Source organism: Cuculus canorus, chromosome 2, assembly GCF_017976375.1.
Source record: "Cuculus canorus isolate bCucCan1 chromosome 2, bCucCan1.pri, whole genome shotgun sequence".
Classification (NCBI taxonomy): domain Eukaryota; kingdom Metazoa; phylum Chordata; class Aves; order Cuculiformes; family Cuculidae; genus Cuculus; species Cuculus canorus.
This window is the reverse complement of record NC_071402.1, coordinates 124,218,878-124,235,601: the sequence shown is the minus strand read 5'-3', so window position 1 is coordinate 124,235,601 and position 16,724 is coordinate 124,218,878. Positions and strand designations below refer to the sequence as shown.

The 16,724-nt window shown below is 39.9% G+C and overlaps 1 protein-coding gene across 3 annotated transcripts in view; it reads left to right on the top strand.

The window, feature by feature from the left end:
- Window positions 1-16,724, top strand: part of CHN2 (chimerin 2) — a 167,768-nt gene that overhangs the window by 92,140 nt on the left and 58,904 nt on the right. For all 3 annotated transcript variants that reach the window (XM_054057528.1, XM_054057529.1, XM_054057530.1), the window contains exons 5-6: window positions 3,147-3,260; window positions 5,265-5,550. In XM_054057528.1, the coding sequence (XP_053913503.1) occupies window positions 3,147-3,260; window positions 5,265-5,550 (400 nt within the window). The remainder of the gene's footprint in view (window positions 1-3,146; window positions 3,261-5,264; window positions 5,551-16,724) is intronic.

Sequence of the window (16,724 nt, the reverse complement as noted above, 5' to 3'; positions counted from 1 at the left end):
TCACCTGGAGTATTTCTTCCTTTTATTTTGATTGTTGCTTTAACCTCCTAGTGATCCTGCAACAGCTGGGGGAGGAGAAAAGCAGTTTGCCTCTCTAACTGCCTTTTGGGGTATTCCTATACTTTTTCCACCCTACATGGTTATGGAAGTATGTGTATGTACTACTGCATATCTAAATGTTGTTCTCTCTGCTAAAGTTATGAGGTTGGAAGTACCCAGAGAAGAAGTGTATTTTTGTTGTGAGGAAAATAACAGACTAGGTGTTGGGCTCTTCCAAATGACTAGCGATGGGACAAGAGGAAATGGCCTCAAGTTACATCAGGGGACGTTTAGACTGAATATTAGGAAACAAATCTTTGCCGAAAGAGTAGTGAAGCATTGGGACAAGCTGCCCAGGGAAGTGGTGGAGTCACCATCCCTGAAGGTGTTCAAAAAATGTGTGTCTGTGGCACTTCGGGACATGTTTCAGTAGGCATGTTGGTGTTGAGGCGATGGTTGGACTTCGCGATCTTAGAGGTTTTTTCCAACCTTAATGATTCTGTGATTCTATGACTACTAGAGTATAATTAGTTAGTGCTCAGTACTCTTCTTTCCATCCAGCTTGAATGCGGCTGGATCCTGCATTGGCCTGGAGATTTGGGCAGGTGAAGCTGGAGTGCAACACTGCAGCAAGCATCCCAATCTCCTTTTTAAGCAGCATTTGCAGAGCTGCTATTTGGCCTCTATAGAGTAATCTGCTGAGGCCCTAGCCTGTATTGCAAGCTGAATTACATAGATCCCTTGTTCTATTTTTCCTTCCATCCCAGACATATCATCTGTGTTTAATGATCCTTCTCTACTATGAAAAAGCTCAAGAGCCAGTAGGATTGCCTCTAATTACTGCAGTTTCATTTTTTAACTATTATCTTTTACAACAGGGAATTCAGATTTAGCCACCTGAGTACAACAGAGATGAAGACAATACCTGTCTGAGTAACCCATCATGCTCCCTGCAGCAGGACTTGTAAAACAATTATGGCGATCCTTAACCAAGGAACCTGTCTAGCTTTTGACATACTGTGGGTTTGTGGAGCTGTCAGGAACTGTAAGAAGTCACCTTGGTAAACCTGCCTTGGCCAGATCACATTAGTTGTTATCATTTGGAAAGATTTTAGGATCACTTGGGACAGTCCTATAAAAACATTTGGCTTAGTGCTCAATAGTGCTTGGAAAGAAAATCAGAAATTTCTGGGGAAAGAAACGAAAAATACATAATATGAATCTATTATGTGGCTGCATTTTAAATAATGCATGTAGTTTTGGTCCATCGCTACCCCTCCCCCCTCCTTCCTTTTTAGGAAGGTTATAGAAGGAATGACAGGTACAACAAAGTGCAGCAACGGTGGAGCAAAGGGATGCAGCTTCTACCACGTGAGGAAATAGGACGGGTCTTCTTCAGTGGATGCCCAAGAGGGAGGCATGCAGTGTCCCTCTCAAATTCATTGCTACAGGGGACTGTGGAGACCAAAAGCATAAACATATTAAATGGTTTATGAGTGAGATTCTCATGAAGGGTAAGGTCACAGATGATCGGACACAACTTCTGGCTAAACCGGTGATGGACAGGGATGTGAATTGAAAGAAATATGTCACTGCGTCCTGTACTCTTTCCATAAGCATTTATTGTCAGCTGCTGTCAGAGATGGGCATCTGAGTTCAGGGGATCTTGTGCTGCGGACAAGATACTTTTATACCCTTATATAAATGTACCAAAAACATCCATGAGAAAGCTTGGATTACCCAGTGCTTACCATCCATGGTTAAAGAAATTTCTAAGATGCCCAAGTATCTTATGCCAATTTATTTTTAAATTTGATTACCAGAAGATCATTTTTCCTAATATCTAACCTAAAGCCTGCTGTATTTTATAATGAGGTTCTGATGGCAAATAGCCTATGCTCATTATTTTTAACTAGGGTTATGATTTGCCATGAATTTACTGGTAAAGTCGTGCTTAAATTATGTCATCTAGGGGATGCTTGTTTTTATTTGGATGTTGCAGTAAATGATCATGTCCGCACCAGCACATACAGAAAGTATGAATCAATTTACATAATTTTTAATAGAAAATCACTCTGGAAAGATCACCTAAACCTAATATTTCCAAGGTGTATTGGTTGTGAAAAGATAACATAAAGAGGATGGGATAACAATTGCATTTACATCCAATGTGTTTTTGTTCTCTTTCACTACTGAGCCAGAGGCAGTGTTAGAAATGTGCCACTTCGTGTGTTGTCAGAAAAAAGAAAATGCTGAAGGCCAATACATTTTAGTGCCTTTTTTACAGACAGCGGCAAAAATAGAAACTTTCAGAACATCTGAGGAGACCCTCAAGAGACTTATCAGGCAGCAAATTGTGTGTGTAGGACTGTAAAGACTACATTTTTACTTATGGAGAGATCACAGCTAAATCTTGATTATTGTAAGGTTAATTGTGCATCCTAGGGCCTACTTCTTTCTTAAAATAACAGTGATAGAAGAGTCTGAGAAATATTGCTTTTTTCCAACACTGAATAAGTAACTTACTGAAATACAGAAAAGAGGATTTTTCTCAAAGCTACTGTATCTCTTCTTTTACTCTAATATCTGCAGAATAGAATTTGAAGTACTTGTTGCCATTTTTTGTCTGTTTCCCTTATAAATTTGAAAAAGTCATGTTTTTATAAAAATAAAGGAGATCAATAATAAGAATTACCTCTCATTTTAAGTCATCTCCATTTTAAAAAAAATAATGCCTTTGTGCCTTGTTTTTGATTCTGTCTTAAGGTCCCTAGAAAGGAAACAAGGAAGGCTGGCATAGACTGGTAGGAGAGAAAAAGTTGTGAAAAGATAGGGCATTTACAGAAAAAAATCTTCGGGTGTGATTGAAGTGTCGTAGTGGCTTGTACTGACTGAAACTGCACATACAGTGTAATTTTTATTCTGCCTCTATGCTGGACTTGCCCAGGCTGGATGACTGTACTGCCACTTTTGGATGCTTGGAAGTTGACCTGATGGCTTAAACCACGATGTTCTGCAGTGCAGAAATTTACAGATGGTTTCTGGGGTTAAGGGGGATATGTTTCTGATCAGATTGTTCTGTAAGTCACTGAAATGTCTTCCCTTAGGTTTCATGGGATCATTTCTCGGGAGCAAGCGGATGAAATACTTGCTGGTGTAGAAGGAGCATATATTCTTAGAGAAAGCCAGCGGCAACCCGGCTGCTATACTCTTGCTCTCAGGTAAATGCTATTTTAATAGAGGCGTATAGTTCAGATGTGAATGTGTTTAATGGAGGAGATTATATCGGTCCCTTTTGAGTGACGTCTATGTCCACTGTTACTTAATTCACTTCATGGCATCAAAGTGATTTTACACCCTCTTGTCAGCAGTTTGACAATCACAGTAATGCAATATCCTGTCACTCCTTTAGCACTTGGCTTGAAAGTCCCTTTTCAGATGCAGACTCTGCCTGTTTTCAAAATTTTTGCCTCTTACAGCTGAGTGTAGTAAAGATGGAGCTGCTTCTTGAAAACTGTGTAGGAGATGTGAGGGAGTATAGAACAGGAGAGTGTCCCTCCTGACAGAGAACACAGCCAGGTTGTTCTCTGAGCTCAGTGATGTGTTGTACACAAACATTGGCAACTGTATGTGATAAGAACCCTGGATAAACCTAGAAAATCATGAAGTCCAATGGCTAACCAGCTGTCAAAGGCAGTGTACCAGACTTCAGTTTTCTTCCCTAACTGGATTTCAAACTTGCCGTAGAAATACAGTGTGAAACACAAGGTGCTGATGCTTCTCAGAGAAGTAAAAGTCTGCTCTTCAGCTGAATGAAGAATGTAGTGGGAACCCAAGTTGCAATCTCACTGCCCCTCACAGGTGCCTTTCCTTGAAAATACAGCTACTCTTGGCTTAGTTGAACCATTCCAAACCTGCCCACACAACAGTCTTAAAGCTGCTGTGCTTTAGAGGCAAGAGATTCTATTGGCTTTTGACAAAACAAACTCCTTGGCAATATTTTACGGTGTTTGTAGCATTATTACTCCTGTGGGATATGCATAAAATAAAAGTCTGCTTTTTTACCTTTCTGCTGGTGAGCCAGAAGGAAAAATTCTTTAAGGAGTTATCCCAAGTAGCTGTGATACGGTGGTGTAATCATCCTCAGAATTCATATTGATGTCCAGATGGTAGAGCTGGAAAAGCTGGTGAGTCATGCCAACTAAAAAGTGGTGTAAATTAAAAGCAACTTTTCTCAGCTGAAAAAGAGCAAGCATAATTTTTTTTAGGGTTTTGGAGAGAGATTTCAAAATAAAGAATAAAAAGAACTACTAAAAGATGGGGATTATGGCAAAGTGCCGTTGTTTTGACACAATAGCACGATTTCTAAATCCATCTGGATAATTATTTGTAGAATCACAGACTGAATTTGATTATGAATTCGTATGAAAAATGTGGGTAAAAAAAATACAAGGCTTAAGCAGTTTGATTTGAAGGCCCAACAAAGTATGCAGAGATGCACATTTGATGCAATATAAGGACCATTTAACCCAATGTCCTGTCTCTGAGTCATAGAATCGAGACTGGAATTCTAACTTCAGTGTTAGAAACTGCATGTGCTACTATAGCACTTTGTTTTTAAAACTCTTTTAAAAATAAATCAGGTTATACCTGCCACAAATGGCTGCATAGGGTCAGAGTTATCCCACAGAACTTTAGGTGTTTATTGGGCCCCTGAATTAGGAGCTTGATCTCTGTGGCTTCCGCCAGAGGGTGATTCAGACCTTTAGGATTTGAATTACTTTCCAGAGATGCCCATCTCTCTTCAATGACTCTAAGTATGCCCATGGTGATTAAGCATCCCGTTTCTGCACCTCAGCAGTGTTTCAGGATGGAAAAGCCCTTAACACAATTATGCATCCTGGTATGAGGTCTGAGCAATGAGACCGGTCACTCTGGGAGTCTCTTTGGGATTTAGATTTAAACCATGCACTTCTGAATTGTGTAGCTTATTATGGAGGATTGGTCTTGGTCTGTAGCCCGCTCCCTGTGCAGTCAGGTTTAAGTCTGAACTTGAGTTGTATCCACAGAGATCCATTTGCAGCTTTGTGTGTATTTCACGTGCAATACACATATATAGACTCATCAGTAAATTACCACCCAAATGTTCTGCCAATGTGGATTCCCTCTCTCACTCTGCTCTCTCTCTCTTTCTTCTCTCCCTCCTCTTTTTCTGATATTTGCAGATTTGGCAATCAGACCTTAAACTACAGGTTGTTCTATGATGGGAAGCACTTCGTTGGGGAGAAAAGATTTGAATCAATCCATGATTTGGTTACAGATGGCTTGATAACATTGTATATAGAAACAAAGGCTTCTGAGTATATTTCCAAAATGACAACAAACCCCATCTATGAACACATTGGATATGCCACTTTGCTTAGAGAAAAAGTGTCCCGGAGGCTGAGCAGAACGAAAAACGAATCAAGAAAAGCAAGTGTAACGAGTGAAGAAAATACCCCCGTTGAAAAGGTAAGGATTCAGTTTAAAATTTTGACAATTAATACCAGCCTTTGTATCCAATCTGAGAGAAAAAAAGTATTTTGTTTAGAGACCTGTTTCTATTTTTCAATACCATTCATTATTACCATCCCACTGAAAAGTTTATATTGTCTTAATGTGATCTTGGCTTCCAGCAAATATTTGACTGAAGCGTATGGTGAAAGCTTTCTAATAAGTACTAAATGCTAATGTAAAAATTTGTGTATAAATATGTGTATATATATAGGATAACTTAGGAACTTCACCTAAAATTGCTCACGAGTTATATATCTTTGTCCGTGTCCACTCAAGCATATTCCACAGGAGGATTATGAAACTGGTTCCCACTGACCCTTCACCACAGCTCAAGTTTGTTACCTTTCCATTTGCGATCCAAAGCTCCTCTTTTCTGCCAAGTCTTTGGTGGATGGGTCTGGAATTGGGATATAGTGGGTCTGCCTTCCTTTCTTCTTGCTCTTCTCATTTGAACTGGTCTTTCATTGATCTCCTTCTCTCACGCGCCCATATCCCATAGCACTGTATGAACTAGGAGTTATTGACACGGGGAATCTCATGCAGTTAGCAGCCATCTGAAGATGTAAAATAAGAAATTCTTTCATATATGAGAAACAATCTTGTAAGCAGTGACATGGATATTTTCATTTCCCAGCTGGTAAGGCAGTAAGAGCTGTCAAACAAAACTGAGTCCAGTGTTTGTGCCAAACTGACTAACTGACATTTGTAAGCATGCTTCCGCAGTGTCACTGATGATTTTAGTGTTCAGTGTGCTGGCTGGCTAGTTGAGAACTAGAGCTGGTTTGTATTTGGGAAGCAGGGAGTGAATTTGCTGTCATGTATTAATACCGAGCATGAAAAGAGATCAACTTTTTTGTGTGTATCCTCATCAGTCTAGGACATTTCTAGCATGATTATCTGTTGGGTTCACTCATCTGCATTGAATGATTATATACTAGTTTGTATTTTTCACTACTAGTAATTGCTTGAGTAACTCCTGACACGTAAAGATATTCATCCACTATAACAAATGAATTGAATTTAAAATTACATTTTTTGGGGAAGGCATATTGCAACAGGGAAGTCCTTTGGATAATGGCACAGAAACAAGTCCTTCATTCCTGTTTTATTTAAAAAAAACATCCACTGATGACAAGACATTTTGTTTCATTTGGTTGGTATTCTAATATACAAGAGGAGTGGTTGCCATTGAGACAGGTTTCATCCTTCTTCAGTTGATCCCTGAGACTGGACACTGATTAATTTTAGTGCTGTAACAGGCACAAGACAGTAAATTTTAACTTTATTTGATGCACAATAAGAAAGAAATATAGTGCTGTGTGACCAACTTTTTTAGGTAGGTGTTTTTGTATAGGTAGGAGAATGGTCCAGAGGATGTTCTGGAAAAGTTTCTTTTATATAAAGAAAATCCTTGGGATGACTGTAAATACCGTTACATGAGTGTAGCATAATAAAGGAATCGAGACATTTGAAAATCATGGTGCATTCCCTAGGAAATCAGTATCATTTTTTTGTACAAAGAAAACCACAATTTCAAAATTGTGTTCACTTTTACTTACACTTCTTGCACTTGAGGAGCAATGGTCTTATCTCTTAAAAGTGCTCTCAAAGACTTAAGAGGGGTTTGCTGTAGTACCACATATTTCCTAACAGATTGTGTATTCTGTTGTGCTTGGAATTGGATTTAGACTTTTTTTTTTAGTACCTTGAGCAAGTACTGTAAAAACGCTTTTAGACCAACAGAAGGCAAATTGTTGCTGAAGGGACCCCTGCTCTCTCCTTCACCACCTTCTTTTGGCCAATGTACATGCAGCTACAGAGTACGTGACACTAGAAAAGTGCTCCAGATTAAAAGTAACTGAGCCAGAATAAAAAACACATGAATTTTTAGCCATATCTGCTACCTGATTCACTCATGTGAGTGAAAATACAACACAAAGTAGACAGCAAGACTTTCTCCTGGTGACAGCTCAAAAAATGATGACATGGGCTTAATTCCAGGTACTTGTGCTTGAAAGTGTTTGGACTTGACGTAACTTGCTGTCAATAGTGAAAATACACCTCTGGGCCTCATTAACGATTGGATTAGAATCATAGAATCATTTAGCTTGGAAAAGACCTTGAAGATCAGCAAGTCCAACCGTAAACCTGATACAGCAGTGTCCACTGCCAAACCATGTCCCTAAGCACCATGTCTACACGTCTTTTAAATACGTCCAGGGATGATGACTCCACCACTTCCCTGGGCAGCCTGTTTGAAGGCTTGATAACCCTTTTGTTAAAGAAATTTTTCCTAATAGCCAATCTAAACCTTCCCTGGCACAACTTGAGGACGTTGCATCTTGTCCTGTCACTTTTTACTTGGGAAAAGAAAATGACTAGGTCGTCTTTTGTATTGCAGCTGAATGAAACTGAGGTGGTTCACCACGTGTAGGCAGTTTCATGGGTCTTTACCCTATGAAGACTAGTGCTCATCTAAATTTCTGTACATGCAGGCAGTAGCAGCCTGTAAGACTGGGCTGCATGGCTGTGCTGTTGTATAAAAATAGCTGGCTTCAGCTAAGCCATTACATTGTTGGCAACCCTCTCTGCCTTCCTCCCACTGAGGGGAAGCAGCAGAAGGAGGAGTAGCAGCTGTTTCTGACATATTTTTCTTGCCAGAAGGAGTAGGAGCAATCACAGCTACAAGAGGAGTGGGCCTAAATAGGCAGGGTGCTCTGCTCATGGGCTGAAGACCTGCCATAGAAGCTGAAGCCTCACTGTTGAAGATTAGGGCCCCCAATGGGCTTCTTTACTGGTACCAGTAGTTTTCCATCATCTCATGGAAATCCATGTGAAACAAAGGCTACTTCAGCTAAATTATTAGCAACTGAAAGAAATTCATAGAAATCTATATGATGAAGACTATCGTGGTTGCCTTTGCCTCGTATGTTCCTGGGAGAAGCTCATGAGAGGATGGGTAGCAGATAAGGACTCAGGGGTTGTCGTTCCCGTTTCTTCCTCATGATAACCTCAGATAAAGTATGGACAGGGCTCTGGACTAAACTGGTGAAATGCCAAGCATTTGTCAGTAATAGCATATAGGGACAGAGAAGGATAAAGGGAATTTCATGTTTGTTTTTATATGAACTTTGGAAGTCTCCTAAAATATAAAAATAATATGCGAAAATAGTAGTTCAGTGGGAGTTGTATCACATATTTTGCTTGAGGGTGACATGTGTTGTATAGCATTTTACACAAAGGCCATGGTCTACCCACGAGTCAAAACCTTTATCCACTTGAATTATTACAATAAATTTCAGACCCCTAGAAATAAGTGAATGAATATTCAATATTTTTTGCTACACGTGTGAAAAAATCATTGCATTTTTTGTAAGATGTATTTTCTCTGGCCAGTTGAACAGGTAAAATGTATTTTTTTCTGTAATTGAGCTGCTTTATTTGAAAGTGCTGCCTTCAGTACTTAGAAATAATGGAGTTGGGGGAAAAGCCATGCATACAGGACAGAAAATTCCATTATTTCTGAAAAGGAATGTGAGAATTTAGCACTCTAAGGTTAAGCATCAGTACTCTTCTTACAGATTAGGCTTTTTACAAGTGAGATTTTGTTTTATACTGAAACCAATTCCGCAGTGTGAAAGTGCAGCTGAAGGCATTTATCTCCTTAGCGGGTTTGTTAACACCATCCGGGGAGTCTCTCCTTCTGTTGCCTCCCACATTGACAACGGAGATTATTCAATGTCTCAGTCATTCCAGCACTGCAGCTCCCCATGGGGCAGGTCGATGGAAGGGGGCCGCTAAGGCACAGGCACGCAGGAGGAGGATACATTTGGATGAAATGTCTTGGTACTGCCTGGGGTACCTGTCTGTTCCCATAATGATAATTTCTTTGAGGTTGTAATTAGTGGGGTCATGCCCATTCCAGAATGGGGGGGAAATACATGGGCTGGATTAAGCTGTTGTTTGTGCCTTTTTATCCAACATTTTTTGTAGCAGACCTAGGAAAACATTTATGCTTTAAGATACTTAATGCTGGCACTTCATCCAAAAGTTATTTCTGACTTTAAAGAGGTGCTAAATTTGTAGATATAGATCACAAATTTTAGCCCAAACAGTTTAGCAGATCTTTAATCTGAAAGGAGCAGTAATGATTTTTAAAAATGTTGTGGGAGAATAGCATGCTGCAAATAGTTTCTTAGCAGCGTAAGCAATTGTCACTTTAATGGGATACAGCTTCAAAAAGGATTCTGGATAGAGAAATAGATTTTTGTGCAAAGAACATTTGAAGATTGTGTGTTGTCTGCTTAGGGTTGTGATTTTAGCTTGGGTGAGTTGTGATTGCCTTCTTCATGTTTGCTCTGCTTATGGAATGCTGTAGTAGGGGCAAATGAACGTACACTAGAAGATGTAGAGCACATAAGTACCTGGTACTGGTTTATACTGTAATTAATTACCAGCAGTTGACATTACTGGTGCCTGTAGAAGCATAACTTGCTGTACGTAATTAATCTTCACATGTGAGAGAGAAGAAATCGTACTACTCTGTCAGTAAAAGATGCAGTTCTGAAATGTTTATCGCTATCAAATATGAGGTTATCCTGTGACCGTTGCCTTTACTGTCAGTGGTCTTTGCATCCCAGGCAAGGAGAAAAAAAAATCTTCCTTACTACCCTACCCACGCAAGTATAATTTCAGAAAATATGCTCAAAGAATTGAAGTGTTGGAAATAAATGCAAGCTGGAGTTTCATGAATGCTCTGATCAGGTAAAAGCTGCTGTGGTTGCTGTTGAGAAACCATCCTGGTTCCCTGCTCTTGCGTTTCATTCCCACTTCTATAACCTGTGCTGTGCATGATCGCATCCACCCCATGGCTTGGATGGGAGCTGGAAGCTGACAGTGCCCTGGGTCCAGCAAACGCTGTGCCCCACACCTTGTTTCTTTACTATGCTGGTCTTACACCGGAGCAGTTCCTCAGTCTGGGTTGCCTTATAGCTCCTTAAGTATTCATGGTAGCATGGGAGACACGATGAGAATGGTAGGCTGGAGTTAAAAAAAAACTTCAGCAGCAGTTGAGCTTAAACTATTTGCATGAAACTCTTCATCCATCTGACACAGGACTAACTGTTGGTGAACATCGTAAATATTAAGTAAGGTTTTGTCTGCGCCAGGTCTCTGCTTACTCAAATCCTGGCAATGCTCCCATCAACTTCTCTCCAAGTAGGATCTGGCTCAGTCAGTTCAAACATACTGGTTTTACATGAAATATGAGTTTGCTTGGAGCCTGGTCTGGAGTGCTTGTTCTGGTCTCTGCTTGCAAGTAAATGCCAGGAGCACCAAGAAACATTTAGTGATGATGGTCTGTAAAGAATAGTATAGCAGTTTGAGCTAAACCAAGAGTGAGCTGTGTGTGGAGACTTCACTTAGCAACAGGACAGTGCAGAAAACTTTATATTGCTGCTTGACATAGTAACCTCTCTATCTGTTTTGCTGGAACTCATTGCTGGACATTTAAATGCAAATGGCAGAGCCCATAGTTAATATTGCACCTAGAACTAAAGAGCTGAAATGATGACCATATTACAGAGTCTGGAAGGCTGCAGTTTTTCTCAGCAGAAAATCCCTCACGGATAATAGACAGATAAGGAAGCTATTCCTACTAAGGCAAAGGTGACAGAAAACGAAGAATAACTTTGCCAGAAGTAGTAGTTGGTATTACTGTCCTTACTAGTCATGCTGCTCATGTACAGTTTCCCACGGAAGAAAATGCAGGACTTCCAGGAAAGGCTGTTTTCTAACATTCCTTAATTGAAGATGTAATCTTCATGTAATCTTCAATTACATGTACCTTATAGAACTTAATTTTTTAGCGGCACTGTAGTTTTCTGTACAACAGAAGTGCACGAGAGACAGACAATTTTAAGAGAACCTCTGGTTTCGTTCAATTTTTGTAAGTATTTGCACTTCTACATTGTTATTCACTCCATGTCCCTTTGTAAAGCCCTTTCAGCCTCATCCTACCACTCCATTTTTGTCTCTTCCCTGAATTTTCTACAGGAATTGCAGTTAGCCAATGATAAAGAAATCTTTTCAGTCTATCATTTCTTCATTACTTTTCCCACTCTGCAGCTCCTCTGAACCTCTAATGACCCTATTACAGGTTACTAGCTAATATTTAACTCTCAGCTGGGATGTCTTTCCAGATGTTGAGCATGTCCTTCCACACGATGGCTGCAGGGTACTGCACTGGCCTAGCTGTGGATCACAGGGTTAAGAGGATATTGAGCAGAACCATTTGTTTCTGCAGACTCTGGGCTGGAATCACACTGATAATTTGACGTGGTGTTTTTAACGTTGCCTTCAACTCCCTGTTTTCTGCAACACACTTGATCATAACAAATGAAAATGTGTTCTATAGGGACATCAAAACCCCACCACCTTCTTTTATTAGGAGTTACAGTTTCGGTTCTGTATGCTTATCCGCAGAATTCACAAGGGACTCCTCCCCAGCTCATTTTTCCTAGAAGATGCCTAGACACCACACTGATAAGTAGCAACATAAAGTCTGTATGTGGAGGCGGCTTCATCTGCAGACTTCAGTAATATAAGCAGTGATAAAAGGTGTGTGGCATTTTTGCTGCTAGAAGCAAGAAACTTACACATCAAAATGACTTTGGGACTAATTAATTCTTTTCATCAGTCACTCAGGCTTGTCCTGCAAGTGTAGTATTCTGCACACAGGTTTCCACATGTACATACTTAATTGTAGCATGCCTTGACATAAGTGCTTAACTACATATGCAGCTGTGTAAATAACTGTTAGCAATTCAGTACTGATTTAATCCAGAATACTCTTTGGTATTATACCACAGTGAGGAGGAGTTTATATAAATACAGTATATCTACTAGTATATGAAATTTAGTAAGCAGTTTTGTATTTTGGGTGACAAATACCATCTTACTGAAAACATAGCTGGCTGATAATTTTCTTTTGCCTTTCAATGTTGACATACTTTTGTATTTTCCAGCTGTGTCTCTTTACAGATTATTTTTTGTTTAAAGCATCATAAATACGAAATAGGCAATATGTAAGAAATAAAAACAAGAAATAAAAATAAGAAAGCTACTAAAGTAAAATAATGGAAAATATCTTTTTCAATTCCTTCCTTCTGGATTACTGTGTTTATGCACAGGAAAAGGGACACTGTTTTGCAGTTGACCGTGGCATTCCTAACTTATACCTAATGTTTTGCCTGATTAAGCAATAATTTTTGAGAGGAATAATTTGGGCTCATTTTAACAGTAAAGGAAATGGAGGGAATCAAGAGAAAGAGAGGTTCCATTGCGAAGTATTTATTTGTTTATATTACTTCCCTGAGCTGTTAACATCTCTCCAGATTCCTGGTTTATGTTATGTTATTATCATCATCTTAGGATTAATGGCTTTTGCCTTAAGCAGAATAAGTAATATAATTATGCCTGAAAAGAGTTTGTAAGTTGGAGACGACAGATTTCCACAAATGACATGTGATACAGTGGATGCGATCTCATCCAAATGCTACTGGAGCTAAGGGGAAGACCTCCAAAGATTTTGCTGGGTCTTGGAGCAGTTCAGGGCACTGCTAAACATATGGGGCAAAGGCGAATAATGAAGTTTGTTACCACCAAAGTGTTTCCCTATCCAGTGTTTTAGCCAGGTAGCCAAATGAAAACCTGAATACCTGAATACCACAACTGTAGATGAAAATTTTCTCAAATGAGAATGCCAGATTAGTACTAAAACTGATTAGACATGCCAGAAGTCCTAAGGCAAACACCACTTGGCCCCTCAAGAACAGTACTGTATCTGCAGCTAGGCTCTGCTGAATACATAAATTAACCTTTTCCTCATGGGTATTTTCCTCTTATGAGCGTATTAATAATTCTAATAAAGCTAAGTGTTTGTTGCATAAAAAGACATGCTTTGTTTGATGTATTAAAAATAAAAGCTTTATATGCAAGGGGTTTTGTCTTGGCTTTATAGTCTTTACATAGTTTGATGGTATTAAATTAGTATAACCAAGCTTCCCTAGGGATTGGGATGGAGCCTTCAGCGTAAACATTTCATTTGTCTAGTCACTGGAAAATGGAAAGCCATTTTTAAAGTAAAAATCCATACTTGATTGTCTCACGTTAATCTTGAGACACTGTGGAGGAACAGGCACTAAACTTTTACAAGTGCCTCTAAACTGCCGTGTTTTGTTCTTGGAAGGCAAGTGTGCAACTTCTTAAAATAAGAGCAATATTAATTTCTGTTTGTGGAGGACTTAGAATTAGTGTCAAAAGGAAGGTGTTTAAGTAGTGACTAATATTTATCCTTTATATTTTGTTTAGAAAATAAGTATTTTTAGTGATGTGCTTGTTTAAGTCATACGTTTGCTCAGCTGATTATAAGGAAAAAATATAACCTGTCCTTTCTGTTCATGCTGAACATGACAAGAGATGATAGGTCTGAAATACAGTGATGAACATTGCAGGTTAGCTATTAAGGGACGGAAAAAAAAAAAGAGCTGTAAAACACTGCAATGTGTGCCTGAGGAAGTGACAAAATCTCCCTTATCATAAGACAAACACATTAGAAAACATGTAGTAGAAGTGGCACAGGTAGCACTGATACCTGAAGCAGGGAGGAGAAAATCCTCCTAAAGTACTTGCTAGTCTGTTTCTCCATGGTTTTCTGAAAAGATACTGTTTAGACTCTGATTGATCTTGTCTAGATGAAGGCATCCTACTAATGTAGCTGTGGAGCAGTTACTTGGTTCCTCCATATGAGAGGAAGGTACATTCCACCTTCATTAGTGAGGAATTAACTGCATCTACAATTCTATTGTCCAAGGCTTCCATGAAATGCTTAATGCTAGCCAAAATGCACTAGGTTCTTCCTCTCCTATATCCTCTGCAGACTTGCCGAGGAACATCTGACCTGGCTTTCTGTGTCCCTATGTGCTGACTGGCTGTTGTCTCTTCACGCTTTAGATATAATCCTTCCTAAGTGTAAAATGTGTACGTCATATCCACTGATCATCTTCTTCCATACCCAGCATACAGTAGGTCTAACCCCAGAGGCACATGGACACTCCAGTGAAGTCAAGTGCAGAGCCTAAGCCTATATCCTCTGTTTGATCTAGGCTCTCGCCATAGAAAGCAGTCTCCACCCTCACTCTGCACCTGGAATACTGGGAATCCAGGTGCAGGGGATCTCCCCGTGGCACCTCTGGGCTGGGACAGCAGCTGTCAGTTGGCCGCAGTGTCAGCTGCAGGACTAGCAGAGCTCGGCGGAGCTGCCAGGCAGCAGCCTGGACAGGATGGTAGCTAGTAATGACCACAGTGGAGCACATGCTGTTGACAGCATTCTCAGCCGAGGCTTGACTACAAAGGTCAGGAACCACTGCTTTTTATAACTGCTAATATTTGTAAAAGAGGATGCTGTGGTGTGAAAAGTGCAAATTGTAACAATAAGCTCTTTCTTGTAATGTATTCTAAGCCCTGAAGAACAGTGGGACTGTGCACAGTTGTCAGCGCGCGTTATAAAGAATGAATACTGCCAGTTAGACCTGATTGCTTTTTTGATAGATTTACAGAAGTACTGAATGAGAAGAATGCAGCAGAAGCAGAATAATTGGATTTTTAGCAAAGTAGTACAATGTCTCATGAAATTGTACTCTTGATCTTAATTCAAATTGGTTGCCACGTGAACATGGTCACATGGACCAAAAATAGGTAGAAGAATTTCAAGTGAAGAGTAAAGATAGGCAGCAGCTTAATAAAGTGGGGAAAGGTGGCTGATGAAGAACTGCAGGGACTGGAGTTTCATTTAAGATTTTTATTGATCTGGCAAAAGTGCAAACAAGACATTACCAAAAACTCAGGATGGTCGGTGCTATGATGTGACTTAATATGGGAATTTAATCAGTGGAAACATAATGAGTGTCCACGACAGAAACATCAAGAGAATCTCAATTAGAAAATGTAAGATGAGAATTTGGCATGTTTTAAGCACATGAAAACAGACCAAGCTGTGTACAGACCTGGAGTATTTCTTCAGAGAAAGTGAGAGGGTGGCTTGGATTTAAGCCAGTTGTACCATTATTAAGCAGGAACTAGAGGTGAGGAAGGAGAATTTTGCCACAGCCTCAGGCACTGCTTGTCAAGAGAAATAGCTGTTTTACTCTTCAAAAACCTGATTTTCTGTTGGTTCATCCATCCATCTAAGTAATACCTATTGCTGCAGTAACTCCTTGTCCCCTTTTGGCAAGCTGTAAGCTTCCTTCACTCTATGCCCACGTCCTCGGCCAGGTGCCGTTTGGCAGGTGGTACAGGGCAGCTTTTCTGAAGACCACTGAGCTTGTTTGGGATCTTTACAGCCGGATGGACCCCCAGGGTCAGTTATTAGTGCCTTCCGCATTGCTTGCAGCAGCTTGCCTGTGTGGCAAAATCCATCAGGAGCTAAATAGTCCCTGAGGGGGAAGATACTTGTTCAGTGAGAAGTAGAGTGGGTTTCTTGAAAGAGGGGGCAAGGATGGAGAAGACTGGTCTGCCTCTGCCAGACTTTATGCCTCCTAGACTTGTAGGGAACAGCTTGGGAGGAATCTATCTGGATGATTTATGAATGAAATTGTCCCAGTTAAACACTAGATGGCATATTTACTTAAGAGTTTCCAGGGACTGTATTAGGGCATCTTGCGCTACTGACACCCATTTCTGCTTGTGTGGATAGGTGCAGTTTCATGGTAACATGACCACCTGCTGCCTTTTTTTATGAAGAAGCATTCAACTTGTTCTTAAAGCACTTAATACAAAGATACCATTGCTTACTTCGGCCTTAACATTATTCTTTAGCTTCTAAGTCACTTCTGTATTACTACACAGATTATTAAATGCGGAGCAGTATGGAGTAGGTGTACGTGGCAATGGTTCTACAGAAGTTCTAGTCTCAGAGGAATTCTGTAAGTAGTAAGAGGAGTTAATATGCAAAGACTTAGTATGGTTTAGTTTTTTTACTTGTCTGAAAAGCTGAATGTAGGAATATGTGATGCATTTTAAAGCCAAATTAAGGAAAACTAACCTTTCTCCTTATGCAAATGCAAAGCACA